The sequence below is a fragment of the Salvelinus fontinalis genome, chromosome 18, assembly GCF_029448725.1.
Source record: "Salvelinus fontinalis isolate EN_2023a chromosome 18, ASM2944872v1, whole genome shotgun sequence".
NCBI classification, from domain to species: Eukaryota; Metazoa; Chordata; class Actinopteri; order Salmoniformes; family Salmonidae; genus Salvelinus; species Salvelinus fontinalis.
In genome coordinates this window covers 23,553,262-23,570,955 of record NC_074682.1, presented here as the reverse complement: position 1 = coordinate 23,570,955, position 17,694 = coordinate 23,553,262, and the positions used below count along the sequence as shown (strand labels likewise).

General features: G+C 41.7%; 1 protein-coding gene across 4 annotated transcripts in view; it reads left to right on the top strand.

The window, feature by feature from the left end:
• The window catches only part of LOC129815168 (rho guanine nucleotide exchange factor 10-like protein), a 193,328-nt gene that overhangs the window by 17,372 nt on the left and 158,262 nt on the right, over positions 1–17,694 (top strand). The window contains exons 4-14 of one of the 4 annotated variants that reach the window (XM_055868654.1): positions 3,007–3,182; positions 6,619–6,735; positions 6,957–7,087; positions 8,070–8,168; positions 9,660–9,768; positions 10,749–10,852; positions 11,239–11,316; positions 12,400–12,579; positions 13,600–13,716; positions 15,247–15,339; positions 16,095–16,265. In XM_055868654.1, the coding sequence (XP_055724629.1) occupies positions 3,007–3,182; positions 6,619–6,735; positions 6,957–7,087; positions 8,070–8,168; positions 9,660–9,768; positions 10,749–10,852; positions 11,239–11,316; positions 12,400–12,579; positions 13,600–13,716; positions 15,247–15,339; positions 16,095–16,265 (1,375 nt within the window). Of the gene's footprint in view, positions 1–3,006; positions 3,183–6,615; positions 6,736–6,956; positions 7,088–8,069; positions 8,169–9,659; positions 9,769–10,748; positions 10,853–11,238; positions 11,317–12,399; positions 12,580–13,599; positions 13,717–15,246; positions 15,340–16,094; positions 16,266–17,694 lie in introns of all 4 variants that reach the window. The other 3 variants (XM_055868653.1, XM_055868655.1, XM_055868657.1) reach the window with 3 other exon arrangements.

Below are 17,694 nucleotides of genomic sequence, written 5' to 3'. Positions count from 1 at the left end.
CAACCCCACTTTACAACACTCCTTTTTCTTTATCAGCGTTCCACCCTTCCTCTACTGAGTGGTAGATCTGCAAGCTGTTAAAGTAAACAATGTCACAGTAGACACATACTGTATGCAGACCTGTGTACAATGCTTTATGACTGACCGGGTACACACAGCAGACGGAAGATGCAGTTGATATAATAGGTGGTGTGTTGTAGACTCGATAGAGGGAGGGAATTGATAACAATGAAGGTACAGTACCAGTCAAAGTTTGTACACACCTACTCATTCAAGGGTTTTTCTTTATGTTTACTATTTTTTACATTGTGGTACACTATGAAATAACACATATGGAATCATGTAATAACCAAAAAAGTGTTAAACAAATCAAAATATATTTTATATTTGAGATTCTTCAAAGTAGCCAAACTTTGCCTTGATGACAGCTTTGCACACTCTTGGCATTCTCTCAACCAGCTTCATGAGGTAGTCACCTGGAATGCATTTCAATTAACAGGTATGCCTTGTTAAAAGTTAATTTGTTAAATTTCTTTCCTTATTAATGCGTTTGAGCCACTCAGTTGTGTTGTGACAAGATAGGGGTGGTATACAGAAGACAGCCCTATTTGGTAAAAGACCAAGTCCATATTATGGCAAGAACATCTCAAATAAGCAAAGAGAAACAACAGTCCACCATTACTTTAAGACATGAAGGTCAGTCAATGCGGAAAATTTCAAGAACTTTGAAAGTTTTTTCAAGTGCAGTCGCAAAAAACATCAAGCGCTATGATGAAACTGGCTCTCATGAGGACCCCCACAGGAAAGGTAGACCCAGACTTACCTCTACTGCAGCCTGCTCCAGGCTCCAGCCTCAGAAATTGCAGGCCAAATAAATGCTTCACAGAGTTCAAGTAACAGACACATCTCAACATCAACTGTTCAGAGGAGACTGTGTGAATCAGGCCTTCATGATCGGATTGCTGCAAAGAAACTACTACTAAAGGACACCAAAAAAAGAAGAGACTTGCTTGGGCCAAGTGACATGAACAATGGACATTAGACCAGTGGAAATTTGTCCTTTGGTCTGATGAGTCCAAATTTTAGATTTTTGAAGGCACAATTAACCAGCATGGCTACCACAGCATTCTGCAGCAATACGCCATCCCATGGCTTAGTGGGACTATCATTTGTTTTTCAACAGGACAATGACCCAACACACCTACAGGCTGTGTAAAGGCTATTTGACCAAGAAGAAGAGTGATGGAGTGCTGCATCAGATGACCTGGCCTCGAAAATCACCCGACCTCAACCCAATTGAGATGGTTTGGGATGAGTTGGACCACAGAGTGAAGGAAAAACAGCCAATAAGTGCTCAGCTCATGTGGGAACTCCTTCAAGACTGTTGGAAAAGCCTTCCTCATGAAGCTGGTTGAGAGAATGCCAAGAGTGTGCAAAGCTGTCATCAAGGCAAAGTGTGGATACTTTGAAGAATCTAAAATAAATAAAAATATGTACATTTCTTTAACACTTTTTTGGTTACTTCATGATTCCATATGTGTTATTTCGTAGTTTTGATGTCTTCACTATTATTCTACAATGTAGAAAATAGTAAAAAATAAAGAAAAAACATTGAATAGGTGTGTCCAAACTTTTGACTGGTACTGTATATCTAGCCCATCATCAGCATGGTCAGCACTGTTCCCCAGAGAGACAGGAGGAAAGCCATTTAAAGAACTTTCCCTGGGTTGACAGTACTGTAGCTGGAGGGAGTTGAAATAGATCTCAGACAGTAAAGGCTTTGCATTCAGGCTGCTCAGTGCTCATGCTGTGCTTTGCCTCAGGCTATTCTATTTGCATTGAAAAACGTTCCCTACCCTGCTCCTCTGTTCTCTCCTACAGGCCTATGACTCACAGGGACTTATATAGACAAGTGAAGGGTGTAGGCCCACAAAGATGAACCAAAAAATATATACTCCTCCAACATTGAAATAATATTATTGTTCTCACAAAATGTCTTGTTAAATCCCCCTTTGAAACCACAGTTATGGGAAATGCATGTGAGCTGCTTTCTAACTGTCTTCTGTCTGGTGTCTTTGCGGAGCCAATGAAGGTGAAGATTTGCAACTTTTATTTGCGGACATTACTCGGGAGAGGATTTTAAGTTTGAACATTACTCAAACAAGCATTAGCTAACACCTTTATCGTTGTCTTGCCAACTGGCCAACAGGCTGCTCGCAAGCTATTTGGCGGCAAAATATTTCCTTCTCAACTTATCTGCGTAGTTATATAACTACTGCGGTCTGTCAGGCATGTCTGGAACAGGGGAGAGGTACAGTATCTTGCTGACTGATTGATTTACTGGCTGTTGCTATAGCCAACAGGGATGGTGGGAGGGATGCATTTAATGAGATTGGTTTCTCCTTCATCCCAGACCTAGCTGTATAATGTGGGAGGACTGCTGTAAATCTGACTGGTAGCTTGAAAACATAAGCAAGTGGTAGCTCTTTACAGAATACCGATAAGATCAGTATTATTAGGAGTTGTGTCAAAGGCAATATTACAGGCCAGTTTTTATTTAAAGCTAATCATTATTATGGTCAGGCTTTAGATATGGCAGGTGATCAAGGGGTATAGTTTAGGGGGAATTTTCATAGCTCACAGTTAATATAACAAACTGGAGGTAAGGTCATATGATCATATTCATGGTCTCACATGAGTTCACCTGGACCAGAGGACTCTCAACCCCTCACAACAGCGGTCAGCAGAATCATCACACCACAGTGAATAGGACTGACCAACCCAGCTGAACTGAGCTGCACTAGGAACATATGTGCTGTGCCAGGTTTAATGGGAGTGTTAGCATGCTGGGACGGCAGTGCTTGGCCCCCGGTTACTCCACCTCTCCTCCTCCTTCTTCTCTTCCTCCCCTCCTCATCCACACTGCACTAAATTTGTAATGAGCCACACAGCACCCAGCCTAGAGTGGTCATAACTGCTTTCACTACTCTGTCTGGTATGTTCCAGGGTCTCTGGCCCCGTTGAGCTGGTTGAGCCCAGTGCCGCAGCACCCTTTGTGGGAGAGCAGGCCCAGGGAGGTTCTGGTCTTGGAGAGGCGTTACCTGTGGAGAAGCAGACTGACTGGGAGGACCATAGTGTGGAGACGCCCAAGGAGATCTCTATCCTGAGGGAACACTCTGAAGGTACACAACAGCATAGTACAGAGACACATGAAACATGATTTAGACAGACATGAGCAAGCTCACATCAATTACAGTATAGCCTTCATAACCTTCACCACAAGGCTTGTTGTTGGTAGCATTGCATATTTGTTGACATTGTTTTACAGTAAAAACTGTATTGGCCTGTAATCATCTGTAACCTTCATGGAGGGCAACAGCTAATACATACTCTCTCCCTCCTATGATTTGATTTACACATAGACATGAATTACATTAATTCAGGATGAGGATCAATAGTGCACTATTAGTCTATTTCCACCAAGGGAAATTGCTCTTGGATTTTGACTCAGTCAGCAATGGTGACATTAGGCTCTTTGAAGGTGGTCCACTCAAAGACTGTATGGAGCCTGACTAATCCACAGCTTTCTCCATTATTTCACCTTTCTCATTAGTTCTCTTTCACATATGTCCTTTACTGTTTTTGTCAATATTGTTTATAATGATAATTTTGGTGTTTTCATCATGCTTGGACAGTATGTCCAAATTGTAGTGTACCTCAGCTTTCTGATTCGCTAGGGTGTTATTATTGTGACATAATTGGCATGAGTGGTTGTGTTTTCAATGTCTTAAGTACTGGCGCTATTATGGGATTAATGAGCTTTTTACTGTTTAAAGCCAACAACCAATAGCACTTTCCCTCTAGGACAAAAAGATTCCTTAACAGCTTCTACCCCCAAGCCATAAGACTGCTGAACAATTAATCAAATGGCCACCAGACACCCCCCTAAATCTTGGGTCTTAATCCCAAGACTACCCTAATTCTATGATTTTACAAATTTGACTTTGAACACATTCATCAAAGACGAACTGAAGAAAGCAACGTTACACTGTGCTAAAAAGTTATTCAGCAAACCAGGGTAAAACCTGCCTGAGTTGTCGCCTTCTGGGATTGCTGGGGGAGCTTGAAGAAACACACCCAGGCTGTTTGAAACAATGAGAGTTCCCAGAGGACTGAATCAGTTACTTTCCAGATCTACAGATAGTCAGGTTGATGGCCAAGATACAGTTATTCCCTTTTCATTCAGTACACATTCTTCACAGAGAGTGTTGCTCAGTTAGTCACTATTGTAGTATAATAACACTGTGTCTCTCTCTTGGATTGTGTCCCAGGTTATTTAGATCCTTAAAGCAGTGTTGGCTAATCCATGTCAGAATCTACATCTCTCATCAGATTCATTGAATCCCGGGATTGTTTGGGGCTTATAAAGAACCGTTCCAGACAAATCACAATTTAAAAGCGAATCAATAAATCCCCTCAACTAAATTAGGCTGAAACACTCTCAAAGCAGTTAATGGCAAATTCTGGAGACTGTGGAGATAGATAGGTTCGATCCATTACAAACAAGGTGGATCATGCTGACACAATTCCACAGCACAATCCCACACTCTTTGGGCTGCAAGCCCGAAATCGGAACGAAAATGACAACAGCTGCAGGGCGCGAAATTCAAAATCTATTTTTTAAAAATATTTAACTTCCACACATTAACAAGTCCAATACAGCATTTGAAAGATAAACATCTTGTCAATCCAGCCAACATGTCCGATTTTTTAAATGTTTTACAGAGAAAACACCACATATATTTATGTTAGCTCACCACCAAATACAAAAGTGGACAGACACATATGAATATGATTATGATGTATGAATTATGATTCAAGTAGCATGCACAAGCCAACCGAAATAAACTAAAACCAACCTAAAGAACCCAGAAAAAACTACCTCAGATGACAGTCATATAACATGTTACACAATAAATCTATGTTTTGTTCATAAAAAGTGCATATTTTAGCTATAAATCAGTTTTACATTGATGCTACCATAAATGCTACCACATAGCTACAGCCTGAATCCAGACGGGAGTAGCCAGAGAAAATACATACACCAACGTCGACTACTAATTACACCTCATAAAACATTTCAGAAAAACATATGGTGGATAGCTAATGAAAGACAGATATCGTGTGAATAAAGCCAATATTTCCGATTTTTGAAGTGTTTTACAGCGAAAACACAATATATCGTTATATTAGCTAACAACATAAGCTAGCATAAGGCAGCACTAGCATAAGTCAAGCGCTAGCCTAGCACAGTTAGCAGAGTTAGCATAGCACAGTTCGACAGATATATGAAAAAGCATCCCAAATTGGGTCCTTATCTTTGTTGATATTCCATCAGAATGTTGTAACGGGGTCCAATGTCCAGTAGAGTCTTTAGTTGGGTTCCAGAACGAACTATTTCCCTCTTTGGTTAGCAAGCACAATAGCATTGCGGCGCTACTCTGTCTTTCTTCAAAAAATTCTTCCGTCGTATCACATCTAAAGTCCAGAATAAATTGCAATAATATAATTAAAGTATATTGAAAAAACATACTTTAGGATGATTTTGTGACATGTATCAAATAATATCGAAGTCAGAGATCATATTCACCGTTATCGACCTTCTTCCAGAAGCCGAGACCAAATTATGCTTCGCGCCCGGATTTTTTTTTTAACTGCGCAGGTCTTACAAGAAGGTGTGTTATTCAGTCCATGGACGAGATATTCGACTGCTTTCAATTCTCACTTCCGCATTACAGCCTGATGAAGGCGTGTGACGTGTTTCTACGGTCCTAAGTCTAATGACCTTTTATAGACAAGGTCTTAAAGAGACACATCGCATTTTGGAAATCTCAATTCGGCTGGGAAAATGGCTGTAAAAATATTTCTGTTCGACTTAGAGAAACAATTCTAACTTTTTTAGAAACTATAGACTGTTATCTATCCAACAGTAGTAAATATATGCATATTGTAAAATAAAAAGTTTCTTAGGAGGCCGTTTGAAAATGTGCACATATTTTCCAGTTTTTTCAATATTCAGCTTGCAGCCCAAACAGGTTAAAACCTTAAAAGCTTCTTCGGCTGTCCCCATAGGATAACCCTTTGAAGAACACTTTTTAGTTGCAGGCTGAACCCTTTTGGGTTCAAGTATAATCCATTCTACAGACGGTTCTACATGGAACCCAAAAGGGTTCTACCTTGAACTAAATAGAGTTCTACTGTGGGGACAGCCAAAGAACTCTTTTGGAACCCTTTTTCTAAGAGTGCACACCTAGCACACATAACAGCAACGCACAAGGCCTATCTCCCTTTTAAGTCACCGCTAATAAAATAATAGGTATTTGATGTTTGAGATGAATCAGAACTGATGCAAATACGATTGCATAAATGTACATTTACAAAATATACGGTATGTAACAGAAATGATGGCATAATCAAATTCATGTATGGGGGGAAAAATGCAGTGTGCAATACTCTTGAAGTTTGGTTGCTTTGCCAGATTACCAGTGTGAGGCCCTCCTCTTGGCTCTATGGATAGGAGTTGTGAATGTGAGTGGTCTTTACTGTCTTCCCCAGAAGATGTGGCTGATGCTGAGGCTGAGGCTGATGCAGAGCCCCAGACAGGGATCCTAGAGGTGATCTATGATGACGTGCCCTGTGAGGGACCACTCTCTCCTGACGAAGGTGAGCTCTGGGGTAAGTGCCGGGGCTGGGGCCACTGAGTGCTTTTATTGTGCCTTGTCTGGTACTGCACCATCAGATCAATGGACATCAGTTTGGGTTAAAATGTCATTTGGTTCCTTTTAAAAAACTTGACTTGTGCTTGATTAAGCTTGAGGGTCTGCTGTCTAAAAATGCACTGTCAGTATTTGTGCTGTGTTGATGTCAGCACATCTCTCTGTGTGTGTGTGTGTCAGGGGACATGCTCTATGAGGATGTGCACAGAGAAGAAGGGCCCCAGGGTGCAGGCAATGATTGGAGCTCCAGTGAGTTTGAGAGCTACGAAGAGCAGTCTGATATCGAGTGCAAACTACCAACCCTCAGCAAGGTAGGAGAGATGGTATTCCATTTGTATATCTATGCCTGTCTGTTTGTCTGTCTGTCTGTCTGTTTGCTTTTGTGCGTTTGACTTAAATGCACAAGACATGACTCAAAGAGAATATTTCATCCAATGTTACTGCTCCCCACGCATGCTTTTTTATTCATGTGAGAAACTGGTAGGGAAAATACAAAGAACATGAAAAATATATCAACCCTGTCTGTGTGGGTTGTATCTCGCTTTGTGGCCTGAGAATAAACAAGCTCCCTTGTCACTTGAAAGGCACCAATGCCATGACACTGTCTAGGTGCTGTATGTTATAACAGTTATAAATAAAATCTATGGTTATAACCATACAGTTGGTGACTGTAGCCTCTTTCTCCTCCACATAGGGGCAGTATTTACTCATTGACGTTGTGCTCTATTCTATTTGGTCAGACTTGGTCCAGTCTCATCCCTGTTGCATGTATGTCTGTAGGGAATATTGGTGCTATTGGTACATAGATGTGGAAAATATGCCCTTAAATATTTTCTCATATTTTTTGTATTGTAGACGCTGATACCACTTAATTTAATAATATCCTAATATCGTATGAAATGATATCCTCAGAACAGGGGAGCGATGACCTGCTTGTTATGAAAAATTGTTTGTTATGTTTGGGCAGTAACGATGGAGGCATTACTGTAATAAATATCACAGTAGGAGTGTGCCTCACGCCTCCCCTCCTGCACAACAATCCCTTCACCAAGATCAGTGCTATTAGCCTCGGCTGACATTACCCTATGACCAGTGCAGTGCTCTAAATTTCCGCTCTCCATACTTGTGATTAATCCTGTTGTTGCCTTGCTTGTTTTGCCTTGATCATTTCCCCTCCATTTTCCGCCGTCTCATCTTACTTCCTTCTTCCCTGTGTCCTGTTGTGTGGTTTAATGCGACCTGCCCTGACATGCCCCACACCCCACTGCTTTGACACCTTTCCCTGTACTGTAGCAGTACTCTCCGGACGTGCATCAGCTGAGGGAGCATTGTGCCAGGACCAAATGTGAAATAGTCATGAGGCTGGGTGGCAAAAACAACTACAACACCAAGGTATATCACTGGCAGTAGGAGAACACAACATGACACCAAGGTATATCACTGGCAGTAGGAGAACACAACATGACACCAAGGTATATCACTGGCAGTAAGAGAACACAACATGATACCAACGTATATCACTGGCAGTAGGAGAACACAACATGACACCAAGGTATATCACTGGCAGTAGAACACAACATGATACCAAGGTATATCACTGGCAGTAGGAGAACACAACATGACACCAAGGTATATCACTGGCAGTAGGAGAACACAACATGATACCAACGTATATCACTGGCAGTAGGAGAACACAACATGACACCAAGGTATATCTCTGGCAGTAGGAGAACACAACATGACACCAAGGTATATCACTGGCAGTAGGAGAACACAACATGACACCAAGGTATATCACTGGCAGTAAGAGAACACAACATGATACCAACGTATATCACTGGCAGTAGGAGAACACAACATGACACCAAGGTATATCACTGGCAGTAGGAGAACACAACATGATACCAAGGTATATCACTGGCAGTAGGAGAACACAACATGATACCAAGGTATATCACTGGCAGTAAGAGAACACAACATGATACCAACGTATATCACTGGCAGTAGGAGAACACAACATGACACCAAGGTATATCACTGGCAGTAAGAGAACACAACATGACACCAAGGTATATCACTGGCAGTAAGAGAATACAACATGACACCAAGGTATATTACTGGCAGTAGGAGAACACAACATGATACCAACGTATATCACTGGCAGTAGGAGAACACAACATGACACCAAGGTATATCACTGGCAGTAGGAGAACACAACATGCCAAGGTATCTTAGCCTAGACGTCAAAACTACAGCACCCAGGAGGCTAAGCAAGGATTAAAATGACCAAACCCAAAATATGTATTCTGTAGTATAATCTGCATTTTAACTGATTCGATATTCACATATTAACTTTCTTTACCATCCCCCCTTGTGTTTCTGTGCTCTCCTCCAGATTAGTATCAGTTTTGGGGACACATGAATAAGTAAAACACATTTGCATCAAACACGTTGCCAGTTGCTCCCAGTTGATAACCAAGTTTCTATCATTTAAAAATAGTGACATAATTTAAAAATACTGTCACCATGTGTGTATTCTGGGTACGCAGGCTTTACATGACTCTGCAGGGCTTCAGTGATGCTCAGAGTGGGGTTTGTGGTTAGATGACTGTAGCCTCACTGAGCATGACTCCACTACCTCCCCACAACTACAGCCCAGTCTGTTACCATAATCTCACTATGATCTCCTCATAGACTTCCTGATTAGAGACTAGACCAACGGAGATGCGCAGATGTCGGCATTAATGGCTGGATGCATCTAGTGCCCCATCTCTCTCTCTCTCTCTCTCTCTCTCCTTGTGGATTACTGTGCAGTGTTTCCTGGCTCCACTCTCCCTCTCCTCGTGGACTAACTCTTCTGGTCTCTTTGTCCTTTTGAACCAGGTTCATCAGCTAATGAATGCCGCCAGGAGTGGTACCAAGGATGGACTGGACAAGACCAGAATAGCCTTTATGCGGAAAGTCTCCTTCCTGCACAAGAAGGACCACTCAGGTAATCTGAGAAGAAGTTATTCAAACCGACTGTTTGCCAAATGACTGTGTCAGATTAAAGTCTCCCGCGTATAGTGATATGTATGAATTTGTAGTGAAGCGAGAGTTTCTGTGGAAAATCGGAGTTCACATACATTTCAGTCGCCTCTTTTGAATTAAGCTGCGGTGAAGAAATTGTTTGATGCCAGCCGGGCCAAAAGTAATGTTAAGGCAGATAGAGGAGAAAGCTTCCCATTGCTTTTCCAATCCCAGCTTTAAAATAGAAAAAGACTCCTGGAAAAATGATCTAAACAATGTAAGATATTTCAAACAAAACAGCCGGGATATGTCGAGCTGGCTCGCTCCCATTAAAGACAGATGTTGTGGCCAACTGAAGGTTTTGATGTGTAGGAGAGCAATGGGCAGAAAATCTCACGTGACAGAGGCTGCACCCCAGGAAGCCTCGTTTCACAATGGAACCAGATTACCATCCATTAATGGAGTGTTGAGCAGCTCTAGAAACCACAGATAACAGAGCCACGACTCAAACAAATCTTCAAACAAACAAACAGACCAGTGGTTCTATTGTAAGCTGTTGATCAGGGGGAATATGTGCAGCATTTTATATTTCTGATACTGAGACACTATTATTGTTCCAAAATCATTAATTGGAATGGTGCTGGCTGGCGAAAAGCAGTTTTAGTATCTGTGTCTGTATGGCTGCAGGGAAGTGCTTTTTGAACACATTCGTACTGAAGCTGAGAAGTCCGAGTGTTTGAACGTGTTTTTGAAGACGTACTGTCTGTTCGCCTCTTTACTTCTACTGAGATATAGTATTGTTTAAAATGTATTTTTCCCTCCTGAGTTTTTCTTGCAGAGTGCTAATCTCTTCATGTTTTAGAGGTAATACATTGGAGTGTGACTCCAGTTGAGATATGAAAGCTCTGTGTGTGTGTGTCTGTGTGTGTGTGTGTGTGTGTGTGTGTGTGTGCCCCTGTGCAGAGGATGTGGAGGATGACGCAGGGTACCTGGATGTGGCTGTGTCAGATGTGAAACATCCTCCTGCACAGCTGAGCCCTATGCCTGAGGGACTGAGCAGCCAGCAGGTCTGTATGTGTGTATAACATATGCTTGTTTGTCTCTGTGTGTGTGTGTGTCTGTCAGAGGATTCTGTGAATCTCTAAGGTAATGTTATATGCATGCAATGATGCAAACATAATTTTTCTATTGCCAACACTGACTCGGTAGTACGTTTGGGAGGAATATGTCTGCTACAGTTAAGTACAGCGCTACTCATTTCAAGGGAAACCTCAAGGTAAATCCAGGCCTCATGCATACAAGGCTACTCCACCCAAAAAATAGTACTATCAAACAACCTGTCACACACAATTGAGGCTGTATGGCATACAATCAACTCCCATCATGCCCTTTTCTGTGTGTGACCTTTGACCTTCGACCTGTATGTTTCCTGATTGGCCTCTTCTGTCCTCAGGTGGTCAGACGTCACATCCTGGGCTCCATCATTCAGAGTGAGCGCAGTTATCTTGAATCCCTCAGGAGAATCCTTGAGGTAAGTCTTTTTTCCCTGCCCCACCCCTCCACTCCACCCTACCCTTACTCTGACAGATAATAATACGTTCATCTTTTCAGCATTTACGAATGAGGCTGAAAGGAAAACTGGAGATATTTATCAAATAACCAGGCTTGCTACGCATAAATAATCATGCTGAAATAGATTTATTTTGCATCTGTGGTGCCCCGCTGATGCTAATAAAGAGATTCTCTCTCTGTCAGGTTTTCACAGAATCACAGCATGGGTTTCACTCTTTTTTCTGTTGTCTCTCTTTTTCTGTGGCAGAGAGAGAATCATTCGTTATCTCTCCTATCAGATGAAGAGTGACACACCTGCTGAAATGGGATCAGGTGTGATCAATGAGAGGTTATGCTCTGGAAAATATTGTCTGTGAACATATGATGTATTACCTTTGTTGTGGCATGTTTGATAATTTGGGATGTTTAGCCTTTTTTGTGATTTTGCATACCATTCAAGTCCAAACTCACTGATAAAGGAAATATATATAAAAAAAAGCCAAGAGCGCAATTATTAGGCATAAAGAACTGCGACTTCAGTCCTGTAATATCAGAAATTGCCTGTGTTATTCCCCATGTCCATATTCCACTTGTCGATAATTCATTTGCTGTGGAGGATTTGTGGTTGGGCAGGGGAGGCTCATAAAACAACAATAGCAGCACTAGTCTGTCATCTATTGTTGTTTCCAAACATTGACTTTCATTGCTTTCACTTTCATTTTCTGCTGACTGCATCTGGCAGTTTCTGATTGTACAGGCTACATTAGCCATGCCTCTCATCTTAAAAGACACTGCAGTCACACGTTTTACATAGTTGACTAGTTTGATACTCTACAGCATCTTGACTAATTGCAACTACTTATAAGATTGTTACTAACTGACGATTCCATCAATGTACCTTTCATTAAGGGTCCAAGGCACACGTGATGGTGCTGTTGTATCTGTTGAGAGATGTTGCTATTGATGTGATGCTTTTTATGATCAGGGCCTACTTGTGTTTTATGTCGTTCTCCACCGTAAAGCACACCTAATCCAAGTTAACCTGGGTATACTATTTCCCCAGGAGTACCAGAGGCCCTTGCTGGAGGCGGACTCACGCATCCTGAGCCCACGGAAGATCCGGCCTGTATTTTACCGCCTACGGGAAATCACTCAGTGTCACTCCATGTTCCAGATCGCACTGGCGTCACGTGTGGCTGAGTGGGACAGCAGTGAGAAGATTGGGGACCTATTTGTGGCCTCGGTTAGTGTGTGTGTGTGTGTGTGTGTGTGTGTGCGTGTGCGTGTACGTGTGCGTGTGCGTGTGCGTGTGCGTGAGAGAGTGTGTCAGTTTTCCGGTAGGGCATTAGAAGACAATTTCCACAGACACAGTTATAATGAGCTGCACTTAAAATTGAGCAAACATCACTAACTTCAAACATGGAGACAATTACAGCTGAGATGAATATATCTTCTGCAGCAAATACACTCTGAATATGTGTGCTTATAGCATTGGCACAGGGCTATTGGACTAATGTATGAGTGTGCTGCTGTGACCCTCTACAACGTGGTCATCCATAAGGGTTGCTGATTATTTACCTATGAAAGACACCATTTTCATCCCTCTGCCCTTGTTTATTGTACTGTTCCATTGATATCCTGACACCAGCCAAATGGGCCTATTTTGAGAGGTGGGAGGGAGGCTGGGGGTTGGGACTCAACACTCCTCATTAATTTCTCTTTTTCACCTGACAGTTGATCCGTTACCCAGCTGTTAATGTTTTATGCTATTAGTTGGTCTCATACTATCTGTGTGTTGTTTCTGGCTGGCTTGCAGAGAAGATGAAGGAGAGGGTTAATTTCTGTGAGACTGGCTAATTTCCCAGCTACTGCTTCTCTAGCTACTGCTGCCGTCAGCATCCTGCTTTGTGTTTAATCAAATGCAAGCGAATGACTGTGTGCCGCTGCAGCAGGATTGTGGATTGTGAAGGGTGTGTGTTGGTCTCCTGGATGGTAAACAGGTCAGGGTCTTAAATACCACACCTAAATGGCAATTTTCTACCCTTTTCTTCCCTTCCATTCCATGAATAGGATTGTTAGATGAGCAGTGGAGCTACTGACTTTCAAGGAACTTAATGTTGTCAGATGCTTTAACAAATAAATGACCAAGCATGACTAGTTCCTGAATGAACTTGTTCCATGAAGAACCCAACAGATTTCTGATGTGAAATCCAAGGATTGTTTCTCTTGCGTTTCCCATAACCACCTTTCTGTGTTTTTACAGTTTTCTAAGTCGATGGTGCTAGATGTTTACAGCGACTATGTCAATAACTTCACCAATGCCATGGCCCTCATAAAAAAGGCATGCATGTCCAAACCAGCTTTCCTGGAATTCTTAAAGGTGAGTCACAAAGTAGAACCGTCCATGTTTTTTTCTCTATTGTTCTTTCAATACACTCTAACCCACGGTCACTGTCGACCTTCATCTACTATTTAATTTGGCCCTCATACTATAATTCTACTGGTGTCTTGATACTTGGTTAACCCATCAGAGTCTATGCACTGTCTAAGCCGGGCGAGGGGAAGAGGGGGGTCTACTAAGCTATACGGAATTGTTTTAAGAAGGTCATACCAAGGATCATTTAGCTATTTGATTTTGAATTTTAAGACCCCTTGAATTGAAAATGAACAATTATTTGATGAACAATTATTTATGGCCTTACTGCTATTAGCCCATACATACACATTGAATAACAGATGCACTGCATGGAACAACAGATAGTTTCAAAAACATATCAAAAGGAAGTTTGTTCTGAATTGTCTCTCCTATATCTGAGAGATATAAGAAATATTTGTTTGTTTTTTTGAACATGTATTTAACCCCATATTTTTGGCATTAAACAAACTCCATATATACTTCCATACATTTTTTCAACTGGTACCGACGGACCTTCAGACGAGACTTGTGAAGCCTGAGCATGTAAATGTTCATCAGAGTCTCACTTTTGCACAGAGGGGTCATATTAGTGTGAGGGGTCACATCCGGTTCGGATGCTACATACAGAAGTTGGCAGATCGGCTGTACCGACTTCAGACCAGTCTCCTGATACTTGTGGAGGTTGTAGAGCAAAACGGAGAACACCTCTTTCCATAGAGGGATTTTTATGGGGATTTTTTTATTATGCTAATTCGATTTCCCTGGGTTGCGGACAGCAACTACATAAAAGTGTAGTTGCTTTATTCAAATATTTTCAAGCTGGCCTGGTTGTGTTTACTTGTTGCAATACACTGCACTAATCATAGAGAATATTTATATTGCACCAATTAGCAACTCTCACAACTCTCCCCGCCCCCCCACAAGAAAAGTATAAAACATACAGTATATTTAAGGAACTCAGTCCGGCTTCAACTTACTCTTGAAAGTTGTAATAGTAGAATAGACAAGGTGCAATTTCAACATTTTGTAGTAATGTTCAAGTCGCTCAAATTTCACATGAATACACATTAGACATTGCAAAATGTATAGAATTGCAAGAAAAGTCGCTTTAAAACGGCAAAAACAATTCTGCACCCCATGACAAAATGTGTATAATTGCAGGAAATAAGCTTTAAAACTGCAACATTTTCTCTCCACCAACATGTGGGGTGTGAACAGTTTGTTTCATGAACAGTGCTTGTGCCCATAGAAATAGATGTGGCATGTGAACACATCCACTTCCCAAATCTCTAATGACCAGCACAGCCACCAGATTCTGTTTCTCCACACCTTACTAACCTAAACCCACTCCTACTCCCACACTCATGCACTCTCCATATCTTGTCCTCTGAATAAAAGGTGCCTAGAGGGGTCTTTCTCTCTGTGTTTTTGCTTATCTCCTGACTTTACTATGGTATGCTGTTTATCTAAAGTGTCTTATCCTGTGTTGTGTAGAAGAAGCAGGCGTCCAGTGTTGACCGGATCACCCTGTACGGCCTCATGGTGAAGCCCATCCAACGCTTTCCCCAGTTCATCCTTTTACTGCAGGTATATGTCTTTACCAGCACCTTCACTGCTAACATTGACAAGATAATGTCACATGAGAAAACGAACGGATAAACAATCTGAGATTAACACCACACAATGTTTTATGGACCTAATCAAGAGATTAACACATGTGATGATACATTGAGCCATTGAAAACAGCTAAATACATGAGATACGGTATAACACCATGCATGGTTCTACCTATCTAGTCTAACCATATAAGCTTTTCATGCAGTAGGCTTCTTTGTCTTCCTTTACTTTTCCTGTCTCAACATTGTGTGTGGAAAGATTTTGATTTCAACTTGCGTACTGGAACTGCAGTACCTCATTCTATCCATAAGTAGGGGTTGATTATCCATGACTTCAAAAGATAAGTTATGAATGTAAATGAGGCATTTTCCTCTTGCCTCAAACTCAACACCCTGGAGAGGGAGTGTCTGTGTTAAATCATATATTACACAGGGAACTAAACTCAAAGCACTGAAACTCTTTTGGGACTCACACACAGAATACAAGGCCTTATTTATGCAGGTCCACAAGCACACACAGTTGCAGGTAAGCCAGACACATAGATCTGGGATGAAACTCAATAAATACTTGGATTTTTTAAAAGAAATATGAAAATGAGAGCAATGTGCTTACCAGGCTCTGGGCCGTAAAAACACAGAAAACAATGCGCACACACGCTTACACACAAACCAACACCTCTTCACTTTATTTAGTGTTTGTTTTTCTCTTCACTGTTTCTCTGTCAGGACATGCTGAAGAACACACCTAAGGGTCACGTAGACCGCCTGCCTCTGCAGCTGGCTCTGACTGAACTGGAGATGCTGGCCGAGAAGCTGAATGAACAGAAGCGTGTGGCCGACCAAATAGCTGAGACTCAGCAGCTAGCACGCAGTGTCAGCGACCGCTCGCTCAGCAAGGTGACAGAAACACTGCAATACACATGTACGCAAGCACATGCACACATACGCACCCCCTGACACGCACACACACAGAGTAATCAACCTGCTTACTGTGTGGCTCAACCCCAGAGCCCTTCCTCTACCTCCTCTGTGTTATCAGCATGAGCCAAACACCTATGCATTAGCATATATACCCATCACTTACATTACTTTCCCAAACATTAGTCTAGAAAAGCATTTTTATTTAGAAAAATCATTGCCCAGATATTATGTCCATTATGGCCCCTGAACAGTGTTTAAACACCACGGCAGGGGCGTTTCTTCTCCATTACCACACTGGAATTACAGTCCAGACGCTGCAAATCTGAACAAATGCATTTTTGAATAAGAGGAATTAAGGGGTAAATGAGACATTTAATTGGAAGCTATATCTCCCCATTTCTCCTTGTCCTTCTCCCTATCATTTCCCCCCTCCTTTCCTTCTGCTATTCTTTTCTTCCCTCTCCCTCTCTTTCTCTTGCTCACTTTCTCCCTCTCTTTGTCCCCACCTGGAGCCCATCATCTCCCTCTCTCCCTCTCCCTCCCTCTGTGCCTCCCTCTCTCTTTCTTTCTATTGGTCCATGGTGGTGAATTTTCCAGAGCCCTGAGATGAGCTGATTCGGCCAATCTCGTCAGCTCCACACAGAATTCTATTTACTGCGGTGAGACTGCAGAATTTCAATAGGAAGCAGTTCTCTTCCATTATCCCATAACTATCCATTGAAATATTAATTATTTGTCACTAAGTATCTAAGTCAGTGGAATATGGGAGATAGCACTGTGAGTGGGAACAGGCTGAGGTTTCCGTTTCCCTCTATATCTCAGACACACACTCACACAAAACAGTCGCACATGCACACACACTGTTGACACTTGGGACTTTTCAGAGGGGCCTTCCATGACTTACTTCTCTCTGCCTCTGGAGGGTGCTGTAGTTCTGTGATCATAGAAGACAGGCTACTGTTTGACTAATGACTCATTTCCCAAGCCATCTGAACAAAAGCCAAGCACAACTACTGATTCTCCACAGATATAACAATCCATTTTGTGAGATGTGATGGGATGTAGAGCACTGTGCATTGAAAAATGGACAAAACACAGATTATTATTGTTATTATTATTCATAAAAATGGTGTTTCTATAGAGCAAACAGAAACATCAGAGTGGGACACTATCTGAGCTGCATATTTGTACTTTACCATCAGTTCAGTCTTTTGTTTTACTGTAGTTGTAATGACTCTTTTTTTCAGAAGATTGTTTTCGAATACATAAAACTGACTGTATTGATTCAGCTGGACATAAAAAATGACTGAACCAAGTAATGCTTTCTATTAGATTACCCTTGCCACATTTACCTTAGGAAAAGTATGTCTTGTGTGTTCTCACATACTGCAGTATACAAAGACAT